Source organism: Aptenodytes patagonicus, chromosome Z, assembly GCF_965638725.1.
Source record: "Aptenodytes patagonicus chromosome Z, bAptPat1.pri.cur, whole genome shotgun sequence".
In the NCBI taxonomy this organism is placed as follows: domain Eukaryota; kingdom Metazoa; phylum Chordata; class Aves; order Sphenisciformes; family Spheniscidae; genus Aptenodytes; species Aptenodytes patagonicus.
The window spans coordinates 11,558,436-11,582,058 of record NC_134982.1 but is presented as its reverse complement, the minus strand read 5'-3'; the positions used below and the strand labels follow the sequence as shown (position 1 = coordinate 11,582,058).

Sequence of the window (23,623 nt, the reverse complement as noted above, 5' to 3'; positions counted from 1 at the left end):
ATGGCTGTGGGACCGGCGGCTGGGCATGAGGATGGAGGCATGGCCGGCGTGGTGATGCCAGCCCCTCCGCTCCACTGGGGCGGCCTGGTGGCATGCTCCTCTCCCCCGCTGGCCATGCTGCCGCGTGCCCCCATCCCCGGTGTGGCGGCCAGGGATGGCTGTGCGGTGTGCAGGTCCAAAAGTGGCACCACCTGCTCCCGGTGTGGTGCAGGGGCGACACCCTGCGGCCACCTCTCTGCTGGGGGACACACACACACACACTTTTCTTACGGCCCCTCGCACCCCTCCCCAGCCCTCTTGCCTCCCCAGTCCGCCCAGAGGTCTCCCCAGAGGGCCCTGGTCCCTCTAGGGACCCTGGCTCGGGGTGGGAGTCACTTCTGGGTGGTCCAACCTCCTCATCTCAGCTCTCTGCCCCAAATCCCCTCGGCTTCCCCCCCTCCTCACCCTGCTCGCATCTGGGGGGGACGTTGCTAAACGGGATACTTGCCCCCGCTTTGCATGGTCACTCCTGCTCTGGCCTGGGAGGGGAAGGACGGTTGGGGCCACCAGGGTGGCACTGCCTCCAGGAGCTGTGGCTGTTGCTGTCACTGTCACACGCTGCCCAGAGAACCCCCTTTTCCTGCCGGTGGTCCTTGGCTGGTCCTGTGACAGTGATGGGATGGGGCTCTGACATCTTGCCCCAGCGACGGCCGGGTGCCACGGCTCACGGTGACACTGTCTCAGCCCAGTGGGTCACCCCCTGTCCCCCCTCCCCGCGTCAGCACAGCTCCCCGCAGACGTCCCCGAGGCTCGGCTGGCTCTGGTGCGGGGCACACGGCGGTCACCTCCCGTCTGGGGCACACCAGAGCTGATGGCGCCTGGCCGAGCCCAGGGGAGCCCCGGGGACACGCAGAGGTGCCCGGGCTTGGAGGAGGGTGCTATCCTGCACCCCGGGGTGCAAAGCCGAGCACCCATCTTCCCCCCAAGCGGAGTTTTTTTGGGGTGGGTGGCAGCCCTGTGCAATGGCCGTGCGTGCCAGCAGAGGGTGCCACCTCCCCGCGGAGCGGGGCACTGCTACCCCCTGGAGCCCCCATGGGACAGCGGGGACACCCTGGGCCGGGCAGGGCGGGCAGCACGAGGTGCTCCGGGTCCCTTGCAGACGGCAGGACCCCCCCGGGTGAAGGGCGGCCGATGCTCTGACCGCTGCCTGCTGCAAAACCTGACGCAGGAACCGGAGCTGCCCCCCAGGACCCCGTGACGCTGCCCCCGGGCCCCAGGCTGGGTTGACGCTGGGCTGGAGCCCCGGGGCTGGGAACCCCCCCACTGGGGAGCAGCCCCACGGGGAGCACAGCACCCACTGCGTGGCACCCGGCCGTGGGTGACAGACCTGGGGCGACGGACACGCGGGCTGCACAGACGCTACCACTGCAGAATGAATTTAACACCCCGGGATTTCCTTCCTGGCGAGGTCTGGGCGGGTGTGGGCTCGACAGCTGGTTCCTGCCCCCGCCTTGAATCCCACAGCAGCATCCCGATCCTTTGGGCTGGCGCCTCGGGGACTTTCACCGGGGAGGTTTGCACCAGCAGCTAGGGAGAGGTTTGCACCAGCAGTTGGTAGGAGGTTTGCACCAGCATTCAGGGAAAGGTTTGCACCAGCAGTCGGGAGGAGGTTTGCACCGGCATTCAGAGGGATTCAGGGAGAGGTTTGCATCAGCATTTGGTGAGATGTTTGCACGAGCATTCAGGGGAGATTTGCACCAGCATTTGGGCGGTGAGGGGGTTTGCATCAACATGCAGGGGAAGGTTTGCACCAGCATCCAGGGATAGATTTGCACCAGCATTTAGCAGGGTGGTTTGCAGGCGAGGGAGGCTTTCTGGGGACGGGGTCTCTGAGGTCACCAGTCTCCGAGGAGCAGGTGACAGCTAAGAGATGCCAGGGCAGCACCCTGCCCATTCCCTCACCACGTCCTCCTGCTTCTGCCCAGACCTTGAGGCTGCCCATGCAGGGACGCAGCTGGCTGGGGCATGCTCTGCCCTGCGGCGGGCGCTTGCCAGGGACCTGCAGCTGTGGCAGACCATGCGTGCCGGGCAGCTGGTGCTGCAGCGGTGACAGCACAGCCCTGCGGGACTAGGGCCAGCCTGGCCACCTGCGGCCCTCGTTAGCCAGCTCCCCGGGCACACCAGCCGGCTGCATGCCCTGGCAGGGGCATGGGTAGGCTGGGGCCAGGAAAGCCACCTGCGCCTTGTCCCCAGGGGAAGGGGTGGGTGCAGAGTGGGGCTGGATCAGGATCTGGGGGGGTTCTGTCCTCCCAGCTTGGATGCTGCGGGGTGCTCAGAGCATGGGTTTGGGGTGCTGGCAGCAGGTGCTTCACCCCCAGGGTCCCCAGGAGCTGTGCTCTGCCCTGGCTCGCTCCCCAGCTCCGGCAGCTGGAGCAGTAACACAGCAATTAACACCACCTCTCCAGGTGATGGATTCCCTGGGGCTTGCCTCCACGGGCAGAGCCCAGGGCATCACCCACCCATGGCATCCCAGCTTCAGGCACACAAACAACCCGCCAGCTCCTCCTTCCTCTGGGTGCCCATCCTCTTCCTCGAGACGATGGGTGCCTCTCCCGGGAGCTTTTACAGCTAATCCGGCTTCCAGGGCCTGAAACGCCCACTGGTCCCCAGGCTGGACTTTCTCCGGCGGATGAGCTGGACACCACCGCTGTGGTCTGGACCCAACGGCAGCCATGGAAATGGGCTGCAATATCCAAGTCCAGCTTTTAGCAACAAGCTCTGTGTCCCCGCAGACTCTACGGATGCTTCCAGGGCAGCTTACCCCTCCTAATCAGGGCACCCTGATCCACTTCTCAAGCCCCGTTCCCCTCCCAGCTGCAGCACAGGCACTGTGCGAGGAGCACCCCCCAGGCAGGCGAGCACCCTTTGCCGGCAGCCTGGTTCCTGCAGACCACGTGCCACCAGCAAGAGCCGCAGCTTTCCCTGGGAGCTCCATGGATGGATGTGGCTAGCGCTGGAGGAGCCTCCAGCCATGGGCACCACTCTCCAATCACCTCCTCCCAGGGACCCTTGGTTATTTTGGGTTTCCCAGCCCTGCTGCAAACAGCCTGTTCCCAGCATCCAGCCGTCCCCTGTGTCCAGTGCTCTGTTCGCAGCCTCCAGTGCCTCCACAGGCAAGAAGCACCCTCATCCCAGTGGATGGGTGTCTGGGGACCACTGCAGGGGCCGGGGTGGTTGTGGGGCCAGCTGGGCACTCTCCCCACTGTCTGCTCTCCTAGTGAGATGTGGGGCACCCCGAGTTTGCAGGGTTCTGGGTGCACCCCCTGGCTTCCCCCCATCGCTGCTGCAGGACATTCTGAGGGCACAAGGCTAAGCCTGCCTGAGTGGACAGGGACCCGAGGCCGGGGCAGGGTGTTGAACACAACAGGCAGCCGTGGGTTCCCCCGAAATCCCTGGGGAGAAGCCAGAAGCCCCGTAAGCGCGCCGGCCGGAGGCTAGTTGGACACAGCTGTTTAATGGACGCTTCTCAGTACAGAGCGGGTGTTGCGACGTGCACACCCCTGGCCACCTCCTTGCCATGGCCACAGCTCTGGCCCCATCTTGGACCTGGCACCCGAAACATCCCCGTTGGCCTGGCATGCCGGGGTGGTAGAGGAAGGTGTCGTGGCACTGGCGTGCCTCCCGGTTTTGCAGTGGGGAGAGTCCCTGGAGAGGGTCCCTGCCTGGGGCAGGGGGGCTTAGAGGGACGGTGCCCCCATTGCATCGGGGGGTGGAGATGAGGGAGCGACTGGGTTGCCGCAGGTGCACCTCTGGTCTGTGCACGCCATGGGGCACCCCAGCTGAGCCGGGGCACGCCAGGTGGGGAGAGGCTGAAAGCGCCACGGGGAAGGGGTCGGAGGGGCAGGGGGCAGCTGCTGGGGCTGCCGTGGGTCCTGGGCATCCGCCCGTCTGGCATGTATGGGGTGAGGTTTCCAGGGGTCCCTGCTTCTCCACCTGCGGGCTGAGCGTGTCCATCCACCTTAGGGTCACTGGGCATCAACCCTGCCCAGCGAGTGCTTCATCCCTGCAGCTGACACCCTGGGGGGCTCTGGGCTCTGCCTCCTCCTCCTAAGGAGCACTAGTAGCCCCAGTGAGGTGGGGATGCCTGCTCGCAGTGCTGGGGAGGGAGTGGGAGCGAGCGGGGCTGGTGTGGGACTGGAATGCTGAGCAGGGGGGAGAGCATCTTGCGGGACAGGGGGACAAGAGGGGACGAGGGATGCAGGGGAGCGCTCCTGTACGTCTGAGCTTGCCCTCCCGCCCCCCCTGGTCCTTTCTGTTCCCGCTGCTCCTTCCCACACCGTCGCTCTTGGCATTGTTGGTCCCCAGCAGGGCAGGGTCGAGCCGTGCTGTGAACACTCTCCCAGACACGGCCACGAGCCGTGGGCGCAAGGGTGGATCTACTGGGCTCCAGCCCCTGTTGGAGCCGGGCCGGGATGTGAAAGAGGCCAAGCGGGGGTCAGCCACGTCCTCCCCCTGAGGATTCACCGTGCCGATGAGCTGAGCCGGCGCTTGCCGCAGACCCCCGGGGTGCGGCTGCCGGAGGCGCGCAGAGGCCGAGCCATGCTGCCCCATGGCGCTGCAGGAGGCTGGGGGCGCACGGCTGCTCTGGGCTCCTCTCTCACCCCGTGACTACCCGGACCCGGCTCCAGGACCGGAGCAAGCCCCACTTCTCCCCGGGGGCGGACCCCGCTCTGTCTGCGGGTCCCTGGGGGCAGGTCCCCGGTGGCTCCGGGCGCTGGCGGGCGAGGGGGTGCTGTGGGGCTGGGGATCATGGGGGCAACAGGTTCCCCGACCGCTGTGCCCCGCGGCGTCCCCGGGCACCGGACCCCTCCCCGCGGCGGGGTCCGTGGGGTGCGGGGGGAGTGGGGCCACACCCTGCCCCTCCCCACTTCCCCCCCACCAATCAGAGACCCCAGAGCCACGCCCGCTCCCTCAGCCAATCAGAGCCCGGCACCCATCCTCCTCACAGCCAATCCGAAGCGGAGGCGGGGGGAGAGGGCAGCGCGGCCGCTTCCCCGCCAGCCAATCGGCGGCCGGCTCTGCCCACAGGGGAGGGCGGGTCGGGTCTCCGTGGCGGGAGAGGCCTCGCCGCCCAAGATGGCGTCGCTGGGGGCTAGGCCGGGGGCTGCAGGTGGAGGGCGGCGCTGTTGGGGCGGGCGGCCAGGATGTAGGCGACGTTCTCCCGCAGGAAGCCGGGCCAGTCGACGGGCCTGCGGGCAGACGCGGGCTCACCGGCCGCCCCGACACCGCTGCTCCCCCGGCGTCTCCTCCGAAATGGGGGTGTCCCCCACGCCCCCAGACCACCCCCGGCCTCACCTGGCCTCCTCCTGCTCCATGGCCGGCGGGGTCTTCTCCTGGCTCTTGCCGCTGCCGCTGCTGACGGGGCTGCTCTCCGACATGGGCCCTACGTGGCTGATGCTGTGGGGAGGAGGAGGGCGCTCTTCATTTCCCCCCCCCTCTTCCTTGCACCCCAAATGGCGGCGGCGGGGGGAAGAGGGTGCGTGGGGCCAGGGCAGGGCTGCGGGGCCACGGAGGGGGAGGTGGCAGGAAGGGGGGGCACCCATTTGCACGCCAAGCCCCTTCGGTGGGTGCTGGGGCTGTGGCGGGAGCCCCGGCAGGGATGTCACCCCCACCCCAGGACGGGTGTCCCCGCACCTGACGTTGCAGGACGGTGTCTCCTTTTGGTGCTTGCGGAACCAGGCGTGCCGGGCCCGGCGGCACTCGCCCTCCCCGACAAAGCCGTCACCATCCTGGTCCAGGGCCAGGAAGGCCGCCCGTGCCCGCTCCCGCTCCTTGGCCGTCAGCAGCCGCAGCAGGGCGTTCTGGGGGGGCAGAGAGGGGAAGGGGGAGCGCTCACCCCATGGGAACCCCCCCTGCTCCCATGCCCAGCGCTGTGGGGGTCTCCCATCCTGGGTGCCAAGGCCGTGGGTGCTGGCCATGGGAGCCAGCCCCGGGTGCCACAGCCATGGGAGCCGGCCCTGGGTGCCACAGCCATGGGTACCAGCTGTAGGAGCCAGCCCTGGGTGCTGCGGCCATGGGTGCTGGTCATGAGAGCTGGCCTTGGGTGCCATGGCCATGGGTGCTGGCTGTGGGAGCCAGCCCTGGGTGCCACGGCTGTGGGTGCTGGCTGTGGGAGCTGGACCTGGGTGCCACGGCTATGGGTGCTGGCTGTGGGAGCTGGACCTGGGTGCCGCGGCCATGGGTGCTGGCCGTGGGAGCTGGCCAGGGTGCCACAGATATAGGTGATGGCTGTGGTAGCTGACCATGGGCATTGTGGCCACAGGTGCCAGCCATGGCAGCTGGCCATGGGAGCCAGCCCCGGGTGCTGCAGCCATGGGTGTTGGCCGTGGAAGCCAGCCCCAGGTGCCGTGGCCATGGATGCTGGCTGTGGGAGCTGGCCCGGGGTGCCGTGGCCACGAGTGCTGGCCGTGGGAGCCAGCCCTGGGTGCCGCAGCCGTACCTGCGGCCGTAGGTTCTGCAGCAGCTGGATGGACTCGTGGGAGAGGAAGTCGTGCCACTCGATGTGCCCCTTCTTGTCGGGGTCCAGGGCGGAGAACTGCAGGGCTGCCTGCTCCTCCTGCGCCTCAGCCATGGGCCGCTCGAACTGCTGCTTGTGCACCAGGTGCTTGTAGTGCAGGAAGTCGTCCAGGGTCAGGCAGGTCTCTGCGGGGGACAGATTGGCTGCATGGTGTCCGGGGAGGGGGGACCTGCCTCCCCCAACCATCCAGGACGCGCCGCGGGGAGGGTCCGCACCTGGAATGATCTCGCAGTGCCGCAGTGTCTCCATCAGGCTGTACATCTCTTCCTCCGTCAGCAGGAGATTGAGGTTGTCCTGGGGTGGGGGGCAGAGAGGAGCCGTGGGGCAAAGGCACGGGGTGGTGCGAGCACTTGGCCGTGCTGCGGCACCGGGATCCCTTGAAGGCGTGTGGGTGTGGGCACGCAGAGAGGGACGGTGCGGTGTGTCACCCAGGGGTGCCGCAGTGGGGTGGCTCCACGCCCCTGGGCTTTGGGTGCCGTTCCAGCTCTGGCACAGCTCCTCGTGTGCCCAGCGGCATGTCCCCTGGTGTCACGTCTCCCCACCACGGTGCTGGGGGGCTGGCTGATGGGGTGGGGGGGTGGCGAAAGGCCGCTGTCCCCTCTCCTCCGGTGGCTCCCCATCAGGCCACGGTAGGTGGACAGGAGCTGGGGAGCAGCAGGTCCCCCATCAGGGGACCCTGCCCATGTCCGTGTGGGGCACGGCTCCCCAGGGAGCACCCACCACCCAGCAGAAGCCTGGTGTCCCCCACTCCAGGCACTCACGCAGTAGTAGCAGCTCCAGCCCGTCTCGGTGTGCGCCGTCTCCGTCACCTCCACAGCGCTGTTGTTCTGCAGGTAGCCCATGCGGCGCAGGCAGCCGTCGTGGTACACCCGGCTGCAGACGCGGCAGGGGAAGAGGCTCTCGGCTGTCCACACCTCGCAGATCTCGCACATCTCATCGCTGAGGACCTGGGGAGAGATGGGCAGCTGCTCAGAGGGGCAGCGTGGGCAGGGGGCTGGCTTCTCAAGGTGGGGGTCAGGGTGGTGCTTCGCAGGTGGGGATGGACGTTGGGGGGCAGAGGGGTGGGAGGGTGGGATTGCGTGGGGCTGGCGTAGGGAATAGGTGGGTGGTGGGGTCATAGGGGGCATGGCTGATGGGGTTAGAAGAGGGTCATGGGTTTGTGGGGATGAACGGAGGGTGTATGGGTCTGGCTGTAGGGTTGGTGGGGCTGTGGGGTTGTAGGTGCTCCGGGGTGCAGCGTTGTAGGTGTGGATGGCTGGGCTGTGGGGTTGTAGGTTGGCTGGTCTTTAGTGTTGTAGCGTGGGTGTGTGGAAGCGGTCCGTGGGTTGGCTGGTTGTAGGTGTGGACGGACGGTAAGCTGTAAGGCTGCAGGTGGGCTGAGGTGTAGGCTTGTCGGGGAGGGTGGATGGATGGGTAGGGTCATGGGTGTGGATGGGTGGGCTGTAGGATTGCGGGCATGGGTGGATAAGCTGTTGGGTTGTAGATGGGCTGGGCTGTAAGGGTCACAGGTGTGGACAGACGGCTTGAGTTGCAGGCTGGCTGGCTGTAGGGTGACAAGCACGTAGATGGAATTGTCCTTCTCTCTTCCCCAAAGCTGGAGCTGCCTGTGCCCAGCAGTGACCTCTCCTCTCCAAGACACCCAGAGATCCCTCCAGGGCACATCTGACCAGTTGCACCCTCCTCCCTGCGTGGCATCTCCAGCTGCCCAGCCCGGCCCCCGGCCCCCTGCCCCACTGAGCCGCCTTCATGGGGTTTGTGCCCGGGGAGGCTGTCCCTGCCTGGTGGGCACCAGGAACACTTGCACATCCCTGGGCTCTCCCCTGCACGTCTCCAGCCCCGTCCCCGTCCCTCCCTCCCTGTCCCCGTGCTCCGTCTCCTTGCCTGCTCCCGCTGTTCCAGGCTGATGTCCGGGGGCTCGTCATCGTGCAGCTCCCGCTTGGGCCGGATGAAGGCGGGTGGTGTGAACCTGTTGGCTCGGTCAAACTCCTCCGGCTCCACGCCCCGGCCATCCCGCAGCCGTTCCCAGGCCGCCTTGCTGGCGCTGCTCTCCTCCGGCTGGGAAGGTCCCGTCGACGCCTCCTCCTCCTCTCCCTCCTGCACTGCCTGCTCCAGCGTCCCCCGGCGCGTGCCCCCCGCCTCCGCCCGCCGCCGTGTCGACGGCTGCTCCCGCAGCCCGTCCTTAAAGGCTGACACGGCCAAGCTGACCTTCTGCACCTTCTCCACCGTCTGCCGCCTGGACATCAGCACCCCCATGGCTCTGCGAGGGGAAGGAAGGCGCTCAGTGCTAAGGCCTTGGGGTGCAATGCTGCTCCCCGCCCCTGCACCATGTCCCTGGCCCCAAAAAGGTGTCCCGGTGACTTTCCCCCCGCTGGGCGGGGAGCAGCTCAGGGCAGGGAGAAATGGGAGCTCCTTGGCAAGCTGGCACTGGGGTCATCCATGGTGGCCATGGGGAGGTGGACCCAAAGCCACGTGGAGATCTGGCCACGGAGGGTCTGAGTGTTGGTGGGGGAGTGGGACAGCAAGCAGGGAGCTGGTTTGGGGGCACACTGTCTCCCCCACCCTTGCTCTGTAGACTCCAGCTTGACAAGAGACACATCCAGGCCCTTCCCACACCAGACCAGTAAATCCCAGAGGGATTGAGACCAGCTGTAACCCTGCCCCTTGCGTACATCTCCTTTCTGCCTTGGAGAAAGCCTCTTTGGCCAGCCAAGGGTGAGAGGTGTCCTCCCTGCAGCCCTGCCCAGGGCTAGGGCATAGCAGAGCTGGTGCTGGGTCTCTTACCTTCCCTAAATTTCTCTACACCCCCCAGTCTCTCTCGGGCTCACGTGCTCGTGTGTATGTGTGTATGCTGCTGTCCTGATCGCTGGGCATCCTGCATCCTGCAAGGAGCCACGCGGAGAGGCTGGGCCAGCCGCGGGAGGGCTGTGAGGGTGCAGGAGGGAAGGGGAGCAGTGCATGGGTCTGGGGCGCATGTGTCCCAAGAAGGCGGTTTGGCTGCAGGACCGAGGGAAGATCATCTTAGGGTAAAGCGGGGAGGGCGACGGCAGCAGCAATAGCAGGTCTCTGTCTCAGTGGGGGTGCGCTGAAGCTGGGGAGAAGCAGGATTTGGTCTCCAGCGGCGTGGGGCACAGCATCACCCCGCGTGGATCCCGGCACTGCCCCCGTGCCCCACTGGGGCTGTGTTACGGAGGATGCTGCAGCCAAGAGGCGTTTCCAGCTGGTGCCCAGGGAGCAGCAGGCAGCACCCGCTGCCTGTGCAAGCTGGGGGACATCGGAGCAGCCATCTCCCGCCCCGCCAGCCTCAGCAGTGAAGCCCCCAGGTAGCGGGATAATTAGCAGCACGCGTGCACACGCCGGGATCTCGCGGCTGCGGGAGGACACGGCGCTGCGGGCACTGCTGCGGCAGGGAGCCTGAGCAGGGTAATTACAGCTGCCCCACATCAGCGGTGCCGAGCAGAGCGTGCTGGCAGGCGGCGGCTCGGTGCCCTTCGCTCGTCCCTACACCGGCAGATGCCCGGCCCCACGCCCTCACCCCACGACCCCCAGCTGTGTGGGCTCTGTTCACGCGCACGCGCGGGCGTGCAAACCCAAACACCGCTGTGCGCACACGCATGTGATTTCCCAGCCTCCCCCCACCACCGCGGGACCATCTGCATGCAGATTCCCACGCATGGAGCCAGGCGTGCGACACACGTGGGCCCCATCCCGCGTGCGGGGGTCTCAGCGGTGGGCACGCGCGGACGGGGGTATTTGCACCCGTTGGCCCCCATGCCCGGCTCGGGGCTGGCGCCTGGCATGCTGCAGCTCCTGGAGCTTTGCAAAGGTGGGAGCGGGGAAGAGCTGGAGGCATGTGTCCAAGCCACAGCAACAGCATCCCCGCGGCTGTGCCGGCGGCAGGGAAAGACACCTGGGCATTTCTGCCTCCTCACTGTGCTGTCACCCCCTGCCCGGGAGGCTTAGGATCCCATCGGCCGTGGGCAGGATCAGCTCTGCTGCTGGGCATCGTTGCGGCTCTGCCCACAAGGCAGCGAGCCGGGGGCACCGCAGGGAGATCCCCCCCTTTGCAGCTCCCTGCATCACGGAGCATGGGCCAGATCTGGGCCTCATCCTGTCCAAGGCTTGGGTAGAAGCGGGGAGGAGAGGGCGCAGAGGGACTGGGCTCATGGACAAGAGCCAAAAGAGGGGTGTGGGCCCCAGCTCTCGGCACACCGGTCCCCCCTGTAGCCGCTCTGGTGCTCCTGATCCCCAGTGTGCTGGCAGCATCTCCCTGCAGTGCTGTGGAGCTTTGGGTGGCTCATCCTCAGCCACCCTGCGGCACAGCAGGGCAGCCCGGGCAGCAGTGGGGCAGCTGGTGTACAGGCCTGCTGTAATCCCCCCAAAACGAGGTTCCCCTGTGTGTTCACGGTATGGTCGCCCCCGCCCCACCCCACGCTGCTGCCGGAGGATCCCAGCCCGTGTCCCCGTTTCCCGTCCTCTCCCAAGGCCACCCCGAGTGTCTCCTGCCACAGTCGACACCACCAGCTGCTGCGTGGCTGGAGTCTGGAGGCTGTCACTCCTGTCACAGCTTGTGTCTGTTCTCAGCTCCGCCGGCCTCCCTCCTGCTAGTGCTGCATGGCCGGACCCTGCCTGCCCATCCAGGGGCTGAATGGCCTTACCCCAAGCTCCCTCTCCAGCCCCTGCTGCCTTTGCACAGGCCTCAAAGCTCCCTAGATGCCCCAAACCTGCTCTGCACTCTCCAGGACCCTCTTTTCCCCATGCCCTCCCTGACCCATTGGCTGCGTGAGGTGGGACATCACCCTCACACAGAGCCTGGCCCGGCTCAGGGTTCTGCCAGGCTCAGGGGGGGTTCCCCCTCTCCCGGGGACCCCTGGACGTGGGGAGGGGGGACCAGAGGCACCCTTGCCCCATAGCAGCCCAGCTACCCGAGCAGCCCCTGCATCCCCACGCATCCCCGGGGGGGAGGTGCCTCTGCTGCTATTTGTGGCCCCCCTCTGAGGCGCCGGGTGGTCGGGACCCGGTGCCACCACCCGGCTCACCTTGGCCCGAGGCACCGGGGCCTCGACCTTGCTGTCGGGTGCCAACACGGGGGCTATTTTTAGGTCACCCCCATGGAGGAGCTAAATCTGGGCACAGGCTGGAGCTGCCTGCAAACACCCGGCTCCGCCAAGGCCTGCCGGCACCGGGTGCTGTTGCAGTGGGTGGTGGGCATCTTCCCACCCCCTTCCCTTCACCCGCACCCCTGCCCTGTCCCCTGGGCAGCACCCGTTCCCCGTGCTGTTCTGATGGGGATTTGCTCCTTGCTACTTCATCCCTGCAGCAAAACACTGAGCCAGAAAGCACTTCATCCCCCTAGCACCCATGGACTCCGCTTTCCCAGTCCCATGCAGCTCTCTGCATGGGGAAACTGAGGCACGGAGGTAAGGCTGGTGCAGCTGTTGTGGGAATCATCCTGTCTTGGGGGGGAGGATGGGGGCACTGGTGGGATGGAGCTGGTGGCCAGCATGGAGGCACCCCAGGAGGAGGAAACAGGACAAAGCATCCCGAAGCAAACAGAGCCGCCAGTTCCTGCATGGCTCCAAAACCTTCTCTCCCCCATGGCAGTGGGAGCGGAGAGCACCCGTGGCTCTTGCTGTGGTTACGGGGTGCCGGGTTTGGCTTGTGAGGGCAGCAGTGGGTGTGGGGTGGTGGGTGACACGTGGGTGGGTGTATCGCAGTGTGGTGGGGATGTTGTGGTGGCCGGGAGTGCAGGATGGATGCAGCGGGGAGCAGCGCGGGGTGGATGTGCGGTTACGGGGTGGTTGTGTTACGGGGTGGATGTGTTACGGGGTGGATGTGCTACGCTGCGGCTGGCAGCACGGGGCGGGTGTTATGACCCAGCGGGGGGTGTGCAGGCTGGGGGTGTTGCAGCGGCTGTGGGCACAGCATGGGTGGTGGCTTTGGGTGCAGCGATGTTGCAGCAGCTGTGGGTGTGGGGTGGTGGCTGTGGCAGCTCAGGGTGCGGGATGGGTGTGTTTTGGGGGCCATGGGCACAGGGCAGGCTGTTGCGGTGCCTGGCGATGGCATGGGGAGCTGGGGGTGCGGAGCCATAGGGCCCATAGGGCTGGCCATTGCTGCCCCCCACTCAGCCATGCTTGCCTGCTCCACGGTGCGTCCTCGGTGCAAAGCCCCACAAGCAAACCAAGGGCCAGCGGGCGCTTGGGCTGGTGCACACCATGAGCAGGGTCCATGGCACCCCCTGCACCCACCCTCAAGGGGATGCAGCAGGGGTGCGCCAGGAGCAGGACCCCCTCCCAGGCTCCCCGCTGGTGGGGAAGGATGTGCGTGGTCCCCACAGGCTCCCCATGGGCCAGGTCTCCTCCCTGCCCTTGCCAGGCTGCCGGTGTTTTTACCCCCCAGTGCTGCGCCTTCCTGGGAGCAGCATTAGGAACCTGGGGGCAGAGGGATGGAGTACTGATGGGGAGGACACCCTGGGGACCACAGGGCCCATGGCAGCCCATTCGCAGGGCTTGGTCTGAAGGGCACCGAGCAGGGCTGGGAGGAGCTGCCATGGCTCTGGCAGAGCCCTGCACACCCTGCCCACCGCTGCCTGCCTGGGGCGAGGGGGGCCGAGCAGCGCAGGCAGCAGGCTCTGCTTGGGGGGCTCCACATCCCACCTCCTTGAGCTGGCTGGGGATGCTCAGAGGGGTCCAGCAGCACCCCCTTGTCCCCTCTCCCTGGCAGATGGCACGGGCTGGGACTGTGGCACTGCTGGGGCTGCTGCTGCGAGGTGACCTGGTTGCCACAGGGCAGGGGGGTCCGTGGCTGATGGTACCATCCCCACCCTCTGGAGAGCTGCGGTGGCCTGGCGGGGAGGTCTGGGGAGCTGGCCAGAGACCCAGCTGGGCTGTGTCCCCCTCCTGGGGACACTGAGCCGGTGGCTGCTCTCCCTGCCGCATCAGGCTGCCCGTCCTGCCATGCCGTAGCAGATTTTATAGGTGTGTCGCACGTTTCCATCTCCCAGAGGGGGATCAAAATGCCGTGACAGCAGAGTCCCTTCCCCTGCAGCAAGACACGGCTCCCGCCCAGCTCCCCACTTCTCATCCTCGTCTCCCTCCCCAGCCCCTCTCCCCAGCACCTACAGCAGGACCCTGATGCCTGGGCAGGACCCTCCCACCCATCCACATCCCCACTCCCAGGCACCTCATCCCAGGAGCCCCGGTCACCCTCCCCAGGACCAGGACCCCGAGGGCAGCAAGGGGACCCACCCATGGGTGTCGCGACGTGTGGCCAGCCCACGCCGTGCACCGGGTGAAGCGCCAACGGCGGCAAAAAGCCACTTACCAGTGTCAGGGTCCGTCTGGGGAGCACGAACCCTAGAGAGCTGTCCACACGATGCCCATCGCCGCTGCCTCTGGCCACCACCCCCTCTCCACCTGCGGGTGCTCACTGCATCCCGCACCCTGCGTGCAAATCCCCACTGGGGGATGGAGCGGCGAGGCTGGTACCCGGAGAGCCAGAGCCCTGCGCTTGCTGCTGGAGGATGCAGGAGACAGCAAGGCGCTGGGAGCGGATGCCTGTGTCTAGCGCACACACACGCGCGCGCGCGCGCACACACACACGGAGGAAGCAGGGAGCTTGTGACTGGGGCTGAGCAGATGCAGCCTGGTTTGCCGTCCCTGTACCAATTGCTGCCTGAGCTGTGTTAAACAGCTCTCTGAGACACGAAGCGTTTTTTTAACCGGGCTGACGTTGGCTGGGAGATACCAATAAAAGCTTTCCCTGTGTCTCCTCTGGCCCCTGGGGCCAAACTGCTTTTCTTCAAGACAACCTCAAGGACTACGGAGATGGGGCTGCATCCGTGGAGGAGTGAAGGTCTCCCCTGCCCACTGGCTAGGGTCTTCCCCGGACCCGGAGTCCCGGCCGCAGGCTACCTGCAACCTCTTTAACCCATTGCCTGCCGGTCAGCGTTGCGGGCAGGCTGTCCTCCCCGCGCCGCGGTGCAGCGGGGGCACGGTGACTCCTGGCTACGTGCAGCCCTGTGTGCCCGGTGCAATGCAGCACCAGGGGTTTCGGTTGTCCTGGTTCCCAGGACTGGATATCACCTGGGTGCACACTGCAGGGCTGCAGTGGGACTGGGGGCTCACGGAGGGCGTGAGGGAGGGGATGGGGCAGGAGGGAGGATGCTGGGCTGGAGAGGAGGGCACAGCCCTAATACAGCGCTTCTGAAGGTGGGATATCTGCTCCACGTGCATCCCCAGATGCCCCCCACCAGCCTGGCGGAGATGGTCACTCAGCCCCCCGACACCCTCTGGGGATGGGGTTCCAACCAGGCCTGGGACTAGCACCGAAGATTAGAGCAGAGGGGCCTGGGCAGTGGGGATGGCTGCAGGGCTGCCCTGCCCCTCGGACAGACGGGATACGGCGGGTCCTCTCCTGGCTAGGGGAGAGGGATGCTCTGCCCAGCCCCGCTGTGCTGTTCCTGCCCCCGGCATGCTGCTGGAGGGGGAACCCCACATCCCAGCCTGACATCCCCGCCATGCCAGCTCCTGTGTCCTCCATGGGGCAGGGCCTGGCTGGCTCCGTGCAGACCCACCACCCCACTGGTGGAGGTGGAGAGGATACGCGTGCATGTGTGCAGCGATGCATGTGTCTGCAGAGGGGCTCGGGAGGCCTTGGTAGAGCAGCGAGTGGTGGTGGTGGGATGTCACCTTTCTCGTGCAGAGAGTGTGGGGAGCATGGGGTGGGGGTCCGTGGGGTGAAGGGCCGTTCGACGGATGAAGCTTGCTGGCTCCCAGGAGATGGGCAGCACCATCCCTGAGGTCTTCTCCATCTCTGAAAGAGCCTGTGCTGGACCCAGCATCCGAGGCTCCTGCAGTGCCCTGCCTCCCCAGGAGCAAGCGGCTGGGGCAGGGCAGCCTCAAGGGCGCTCCCAGCACCGTATTTGGGGCAGGTTTGCTCCAGCCTCTGCCACACACTGGTGCCAGGCTGGTCCCTGGCCCCTGTCGAGGCTGGGGTGACTAACAGCAGGCCTAGAGCTGGTGGCCCGGTCACTCCTCACCTCGTACCAGCCCTCCCCTAGACCTGTGAGTGCTGACACTGGTCCCACAATACCGATACCTCCATTACAGATCCTTCCCACTCCCCCGCGTCTCAGCCGTGAGTGAGCTGAGACCGTCCGCAGCTCATGTCACCCACAAGCAGAGTCGGGGGCTGGGAAGGGCAGCGTCTGGCTGCTGCGCCGGGACCCGAGCCGGTCTGCTGCTCGCTTCCCCGCCGGGTGGAGATGTGCAAAGCTGGGCTGCAGACAGGATTTATCTGCTTTCTGCTTGAGGCTGTCAGGCCCTGTCTTGCTTCGCTCCATCGGCTGCGGGAGCCTTGCAGGGAGCCTCCGGTCGCCCTGCCCTGGCCCAGGGAACCTCTCTGTGCTGCCTCCTTCCTGAAGGATGCTTCCCTTTAGGGTGAATCACATTTTTGCATTATTTGGCCCAAGGAGCAAGGTGGAAAGGTGTTGGGATGCGTGTCAGGTGGAGAAAGTAGAGGCCAGCTGTACGCAGGGCCAGAGGAAAACATCTCCACAGATGAACCCTGGCCCCAGAGGACTGGGGAAAAGGGGGAGGCGGTGGAGGAGGAGTGTGCCGGCAGGCTGTGAAAGCTTTAAGTGCCTCTGCGGGGAAAGCCCTGCCCTGGCGGGCCCGTGGCTGAGCGCAGCGGTTCCTGGAAAAGCAAAGGTGAGGAGGAGCCCCAGCCCTGCTCCCGCCCAAGCTGCCGAGGGGCTTGGGGGTCCCGCTGCCATTTGCACTGGTGCTCTGTGGTCCCTTCTGTAGCATGGCCAGGCTGTACCCCTGCAGCAAGGCTCTGTGGACGGGACTGGCTGAGCCTGGGGGACGGCAGCTCCTCGCCAGCCCTTGGGTGCACCAGGGCCCAGCCAGCAGGTGTGGCGTCCCACCAAAGGAGAGCTGCAGCCCAGACCTGTTTCTGCCAGGGGCATCCATCAGCCTCCGCCCGGTGCAGGATGCAGGATGCTCTCGCACCCCCTCAGGGAGAAGGAAGGCACGATCCCCTGCCCGGACACCCGTCTCTGAAAAGCCACAGCATGGCTGGGCACCCATCGGGGCGGCTGCGACAGCAACAGGCTGGGAAAGCTCTTGGCGGAGCTGGCAGCGCTGGGCTGCCGGAGGAGTGCTGCAGGGGCGGAGGTGAGAGCTGAGCTGCAGCGGGAATGTGCATTTTCGTCAGCTCCCCATCCCCCCCCCCCCCTCCAAAATCTCGCATGACGCCCGCGTGTAGGTCACTGGCTGCTGCAGCGACGCGGCGTGTGGGCTCACCATCTGCGGCTACTTCTGGAGCCCGCTGCCTGGGAATGCCGCCCCGTGCCACCCTGGCTCGTCCCGGCTCCCGGCCGGCTCCCGGCACTGAAGCCGCCAGCAGCCTGGGGGGCCGCAGGGCGAAGGGTTTGCGCTTTGATGGGGGGGACCCGACCTTTTGGCTCCTGCCAAGGAGCAGGAGCAGCAGGGGTGGGGCGCCTGCGCGAGCCGGCGTTCCTGCCAGTCAGCGGGAGGTGATGGAAAAGAAAACTTGTCAAAATAGCGAGATTTTTTTTTTTTTCAGGAGATTATAAGTTTGGCTGATGGAGATAATAGTGTTGTTGCGCTGCGGGGAGGGTTCGGAGAGGCATCGGCACACCTCACAGCAGCTGGTTCAGGAGGGAAGGATGATGCCAAAATCAGCATGAAATGGGATAAAAACCGGCTGTCTGATGGGCTGCTGTGTATGACTGCAGGCAAGGAATGGCAGAGCATCGCCCATCAAGAGGAACAAGCGGTGCAGGAGCGAGCCCGTGAGCGAGGAAGGACCACGCCTGGTTCCCTCTGGCTGCCTCAGCCCATGCCCTCAGGCTGCGTGGGCTCCGCGCAGGGGAAGGGGCTCAGGATCCCACCCATGGACCTGATCCCAGCTGCAGACACAATCCTGCTCTCCACCAGCACCCAAGCGGGACGTCTCCTGATGCTGGCTGCAGACAGCACCTCCCAAGGCCACTGGCCGACAGCTGTCCTTCACGTCCACTGACATCTGTCCATCATGCCCACCGATAGCTGTCCATCACTGCCCCTGGACATTCACATTGGCTCATCAGCGGCTGTCCATCACACCCCTGGTCATCACTGCAGGCGCCGTGCGTGATGCTGATGGCTGTCCGTCACACTCCCACCGTCGAGGACAGCTCATTGACACTGCCTGTCACACCCCTGGCCATCAATGCAGCTGTCCTCCGCTGCTCCCACACCCCGACAGCTCAGCCATCGGTCCCCACAGCCTCTGCCTCCCCACAGCCCGAGCCTGATGGTGGAAGGGGGCTGTGGCCCTGTGCCCCCCAACCCAAAGGGTTCAACCTGCTTCCCCTGGGGGGCCGGTTCCCCGGAGCAGCCCCTCGCCCTAGGCTGCTGTGACACCATCCCTCTCCCACTCCTGTCCCCACCAATGGTCCCCCCCAGGTGTGTGTGTGGGGCTGCAGTGCCGATGCCATTGCAAATGGCTAACGGGGTGGCGGCTGCTCTGTAGCTCCTGCTCCCCGCATTCAGCCTGCCATGGTCTCGGGTACAGGGACAGGGAGACGGACAGGGACGGCAGGTCCTGGCTTTCCCCCTGCCCTCGGTGGCCAGGGTACCCTGAGCCGGAGCTGCCAGATGGTGCCCAGCAGGGATGCAGCCCCTCCTTTGGCCCCCGTCAGCAGCCGCACGGTAACGAACCCGAAGTAGGTTAAGATGCCGCGGAAGCTGGCTGTGTGCCTTGCAGCCGTGGCACTGTGTTTGTTTGCTCTGAGTTTTTCCCTCCCATCCTGAGGCCGGAGTGCAGAGCTCTTGCAGGGCGCAATTACTGAGCAGCCTTGTGCCCACTGTCGGGGTGCAAGGGCTGGCTCTGCCCCCTCCCCAGCAGCTTTCCCAGCACCCAAAAATCCCCCAGTACAAAAGCCTGGAGCAGAATTTGCCTAACAAATATATCTTCAGCCCTGCAGCTCCGCAGGACCTGGGACTTTGCAATTGAGGTCTATTCGGATGCATGGGGCAGCCGAAATGCCAGCCGGAGCAGGGCCAGGTGCTGGGCTGCGTGGGGAGGACGCACCTCCACTTCATCCAGCTGGACGTTTGGGCTGAGCTCCCACTCCAGCCCGACCCAACCTCCCCTCCTGGGGCATGAGCATATTGTGCTGCCCAGGGTGGTTTTAGCTTCATCCAGGGCCCTAGCCTCGTGCAGAGCTGAGTGCTGCTTCCTCCTCATCCTCGCTGGTGTCTGATGCAGCCTGGCCTCATCGCCACGTCCCCACATCTGCTGGGCTGAGCCGTGGCAGCCCCAGATCTGCTGGACGTGCAGCCCTGAGCAGACAACGCACCCCACCAGCTTCTCGAGCTTCTGGAACAAGGAGATCCAGCCTGCATCCAGCCCATCCATCCTCCTGCACATCCACCTCCAGGTGAGCCCTTGTCTGCGTGCTGCTGCCTGCTCCCTGCTGCTGCCCTGCAGTCACAGCTTGGCTGTTCCCTTTTCCCTGTACAAGACTGGGCTCTGGGGAACCTGAGACAGTGTGAGGTGCTCAGCACCACGCTGCTTCGTGCAGCCATTTACCCATGTTGCTCCTCCATGAGCTGCCTTCACCCCTGTGATAAGGGAGAAAAGCTGGTGGGGACCAGAGCCAGGACCTCGGGAGGGGGTGCAGAGAAAGGACATGATCTGACGGTGTGGATGGGTGCCAAAATGCCCCAGGGGAGCCAGGGGAAAGGTGCTGGGGTGAGGGAAGCAAGGAGATGAGAGCAGGCAGGAGGAAGCCAACAACGCATCCGCCGATGGGCAGGGATGCCCCAGGCTCTGGGGTCTGCAGGAAGGTGTTCCCCCAGGGTGGCTGCCTGGGCTTACCCTGGGCTGCCCTTCCTGGGGGTGGCATGTCCTTGCAGAGCAGCCGGGGCGCAGAGCCACGGGTCTCTCGACCCTGTCTCTGCAGCTGGCGGCTCGCCAAGCCTGGCCCTGATGAGACGAGGATGCTCCCTCCAGACAGATAATAGCCGAGCACTTTGGAGCTCTCTAATGTAGTAGCACTTTTGCAGGCATTAGCTAAATGACCCTCTTCACAAGGCCACTCCAGCCAGCTCCCAGCGAGCAGCCATCCCCTCCGCCTGTGAGTCCCCAGAAGGGGTCGAGGCCAGACCCCATGGCTCTCCAGGGACTGGTACCCCCTTGCCCTAAGTGGGGACACGGGTGTACCCAAACAGCAGAGCCTGGTGCGAGGACTTGTCCTTCAGGACACTGCAGGGCCCTGGAGAGCAGGATCAGCCCTAGGGCTGGGCAGAAGGGCCGAGGCTGGGGGTGAGAGGGGAAGCGCCAGGGCTGGACCGTGGACGGGTGCTGGGTACGGGTTTGCAACTGCAGCATCCCAGTGCCAGCCCCACAGCGCCTTGCAAGGGACGCACTCGTCCCCATAGGGAGGAACGGGCAGGGATGCCAGCCCTCCCTGCTGCCCACCCTGCCAGCCTGGCTGCCCCCCTGCAGCGTCACCCGTCCCCGCGTCCTCCCTTAGCGGGGCCATCTCTGCTGCAGGCCAGTCGAGCATCCTCACAGAGGAGCTTTTCAAGTGGAACGGAAACGCCTAATGAAGGCCGACTTCACTAACTGGGGCTGTCACGGGGATGATTGCTGCCTTCCTGAGCCGCTTTATGAGCAATAAAGCTGTGGGAGAGGAGAGGAGAGGAGAGGAGAGGAGAGGAGAGGAGAGGAGAGGAGAGGAGAGGAGAGGAGAGGAGAGGAGAGGAGAGGAGAGGAGAGGAGAGGAGAGGAGAGGAGAGGAGAGGAGAGGAGAGGGCAGAGCCTGCCCCCACGCCTCTGCCCTGCTGGCGAGGGCACTGCTGTGGCCCATTTTGGAGGCTGGCGGCAAGCAGGCAGCCCCTGGGGCTGGAGGCAGATGCAGAGCCCAGCTGGCTCGAGGGGAGCATGGCCCAGCAGAGCTGAGAGCCAGGGGCACTGAATCCAGCCATTGCATCCCTCTGGGGCACGGCTGGGTCCCGTTCTGCCATGGAGGTGGGACATGGCGTGACTCGCACCCAAGCTGGGGGCTATGCAAGGCTCCTGGGTGCTGCTAGATGGACAGGGATGTGGTGCTTGCAAGCGGGTCCAGCAGCCTCCACGTTGCTTTTGGTGTCTCCGTCAGCCCTGCTCCCATGCCGCAGCATCCTACGGGCAGGCTTCGTGCAAAGGCTTGTCCCCGGCCCCTCCAAGCCTGGAAACCGGGTCCTTTGCCCACGCAAGGGGCTGTGCATGCTCCCTGGGCAGCATCACAGCACCTGATGCGTCTCACCCCTCTTGGGGATCCCCGAGCACCTCCGATGGGGTGAGCGGGGACAGCCCCACAGAGCAGCAGAGCCCCTGCACGCCGCCGCCCCACGCTCCCCTCTTAATCAGCTAATTGTGTGTTTGGGGTTTCAGGCGAGGGCCCCAGCCTGGCGTTGCCATACCAACTGCATCAGCATCACTTTCAAACATTTACCAAGCAAGCTTAAAAATGCGGGGGCGGGGATTAAAAAAGGAGAGGAGGCCAAACAGAGGGTTGATGGGAGGGGAGAGTAAAAGGGCTGTCTGCGCCTCTTTCATTACACCACGTGGAGTCCCGCAAGGCAGAAAGCTCTGATTAAAACGGCTCTTGCTGGGATTCAGAGGCTTTTTGGGGAAAAAGAAAATGCCCCTACCTGCTGGAGTCTGTCTGAGGCACTGTTGGTGGTAGGATCGTCTCAGTTTCTTCAGCGGGGTGAGGGGAGGGCTGTGAGACAAGGGGGCCCAGCTTGTGTCCCTGAGCAGAGAGCACAGGGACGGGCAGCGGTGCCGGTCCTGGGGTCCCACGTTCCCCAGAGCTGGCCAGGCTGGTGGTACAGCCGGCTGGTGCGGCGGCTCGGTGGAGGAGGGAGAAAAGGTGGCTGGGGGGCGATGCGGGGCAGCTCTTACAGCTCAGAGGGTCTGGCCCACGTTTGTCCTCAACTCGGTGTTGTCCTGGGGTGTGGGGCAGGACCCCTGCCATCGGCAACGCCGTCCCCGCTGGCTCGTGCCAGCCCTGCTTTCTGCAGCTGGGTCGCGTGTCTCCCCTGCTCCCCAGCTGTGCCCCGGTCCGTCCTCTCTCCTCCTTCCAAATCCACTTCTTTGCCACCCTTGGCCTTTCTGTGAGCTGGATCAGGCCTCTTCCCAGCACCTCCTGTCCAACTGGATGGGCTCTGGGCTGCTTTTCCTTGCCAGCAAAGGCATGGCATGAGCCCTCCCTCGCCCCCCAGCCCGCCTCCATCCTCTCCTGCAGTGACCAACCTGGTGCAGGAGAGGGAGCTGCCCCGGGTGGGGGCCACGGAAGCGGCTGTGTGTTCCCCCTCCTGCTCACCCAGCTTCCACTGCAAACCCATTTAACAGATGAAAATTTTATATGCTGAGCCATGCTGGAGCCCAGAGCGCAGCACAGTTTTGCAGATTTTAGTCGAAGGAGGGCTATGTCACGGGCAGAAGGCATCGGCTGCTGCAGGGACGCAGGGGAGACGGGGAGGGGGGAGGGCAGGTTGGAGGAAGGATGACATACAAGGAAACCCACTTTTTGAGGGTGACATGTGGCCTTTTTGGCACCCTCTCTTGTGGGATGGCCCTTGCTGTGGCATCCGAGTGCCTCTGCCCGGCTCCTCTCCATCATGGCATCCCCTGTCTGGGCATGGTGAGCGTGGTGGCATGGGGCCATTGCCCTGGCTTTGGAGGAGATGCAGCCAGTCCCTTCTGCGGGCTCATCGCCGAGGCTTCAACATGTAGGGCTGCTTCCCTTCAAAGCCCTGCTCCTCCTCCTCTGCGCTGAGCGAATCGTTCCATCCCTTGCATGCTGGCGATGCGGCTCAGCCATGAATCACCGTGGGCACGGCTGCTCCTTGGGCGTTTCTTGGTCTCCAGAGAAGAGCCTGTGCACCATGCTCCCTCCTGGCCGTGCACCTCCCCCCTGGTCACGCTCTGCTCCTCCGAGCCCCCAGCTCTCCGGAGACCAGCCCTTACTGAGAAAAGGGGCTGGAGGGAGGCAGAGGGCTGTTTCTCTTGCATGACCTCTCTCCTTCCCCTCCCAGGTGTCTACGTGAGCTCTGCATGCCCCGATTCCCATCGTGGTCAATAAGCATCAACCAGCACCACCAGAGAGGCTGTCTGCTCACCCTCGTCACGGAGGGCTGCAGGGACATGTGCTGTGCCTGATGCCCTGGGGGACCCTGCCCACCCCACAGCTCCTTCCAGCGGCATGTGGGTCCCCTGGGAGTCCCGTGTCCCACCTGCCATTTCTATGGTGCTGAGAGCTGCTGGAGGTGGCTGTGGGCTGTGGGGTGGCTGCTCAGGCTGGGAGCAGATGCAGAGGAGTATGGCTCAGGCTTTGCTGGGGAAGTGCCGGGATCGTCTGTGCTGCCCGGGGCTTTGCAAGCAGCCGTGAGACGGCTCGGCGGGCACAGTTAGCATGGTGCCAGGCTCCGACTTATCAGTTTTGCTGAGTATCTCTGAGTGGTCCAGATGGCTTTCTGTTGGCAGAGTGCAGCCCTGGCAGCTCGCGTCTGCTGCAGATGGTGTGCGGGCAGACCCCCTGCCTCCTCCCGTGCACTGCTGGGGGCTGGTGTGCTCGGTGTCCGGTACTGGGGCTCATCCAGAGTTTGCCACGGTGCAAATCAGGGCATCAACAGGGCAGGAAGGTAAATCCTCCCCTTCCAGGCTGTGTGCATGCTCCTAGCTGCTGCCGACCCTGCTTTGATGGAGCAATTTGGCAAGTCTCAGTGGGATGCCCTGTGCCAAGGGGTATGCCTGCTGGGAGCACCCTGGGGTGTCCCTCTGGATCTTGCACCCTCCCTGTGGCTTCCCAACTATGGACCAAGCACCATCCAGGAGCTGGGATGAGCGAGGGCATCCCCTGTCACAGCCACCAGGACAGGCTGTGTCCTCCTGGCTGCTGCCTGCTTCTCCTTGCTCTGCCGCGAACATCATGGTTTGCTCTCCATCCTCACCGGGTGTCCTTTTGACAGGGAGAAACCTCCAAACTGTTATACCCTGCAGCTTCAG

General features: G+C 65.3%; 1 protein-coding gene across 1 annotated transcript; it reads right to left on the bottom strand.

Moving 5' to 3' along the window:
- Positions 1 to 3,474: 3,474 nt before the first annotated feature.
- PHF24 (PHD finger protein 24) lies at positions 3,475 to 14,212 on the bottom strand. Its single transcript, XM_076362964.1, has 8 exons — positions 13,877 to 14,212; positions 8,438 to 8,813; positions 7,318 to 7,503; positions 6,772 to 6,850; positions 6,479 to 6,681; positions 5,674 to 5,840; positions 5,335 to 5,436; positions 3,475 to 5,228 (listed from the first exon to the last, which is right to left on the bottom strand). The coding sequence occupies exons 2-8, from the start codon at positions 8,807 to 8,809 to the stop codon at positions 5,132 to 5,134; spliced, it is 1,206 nt and encodes a 401-aa protein (XP_076219079.1). The 5' UTR covers positions 8,810 to 8,813; positions 13,877 to 14,212; the 3' UTR covers positions 3,475 to 5,131.
- Positions 14,213 to 23,623: the final 9,411 nt, after the last annotated feature.

Coding starts and splice junctions, on each gene's coding strand:
- PHF24 (XM_076362964.1), bottom strand. CDS start 8,809: ATGGGGGTGCTGATGTCCAGGCGGCAGACGGTGGAGAAGGTGCAGAAG. Junction 6,682..6,771: donor GCACTGCGAGATCATTCCAG/GTGCGGACCCTC, acceptor TGTCCCCCGCAG/AGACCTGCCTGACCCTGGAC. Junction 5,229..5,334: donor ATGGAGCAGGAGGAGGCCAG/GTGAGGCCGGGG, acceptor GTCTGCCCGCAG/GCCCGTCGACTGGCCCGGCT.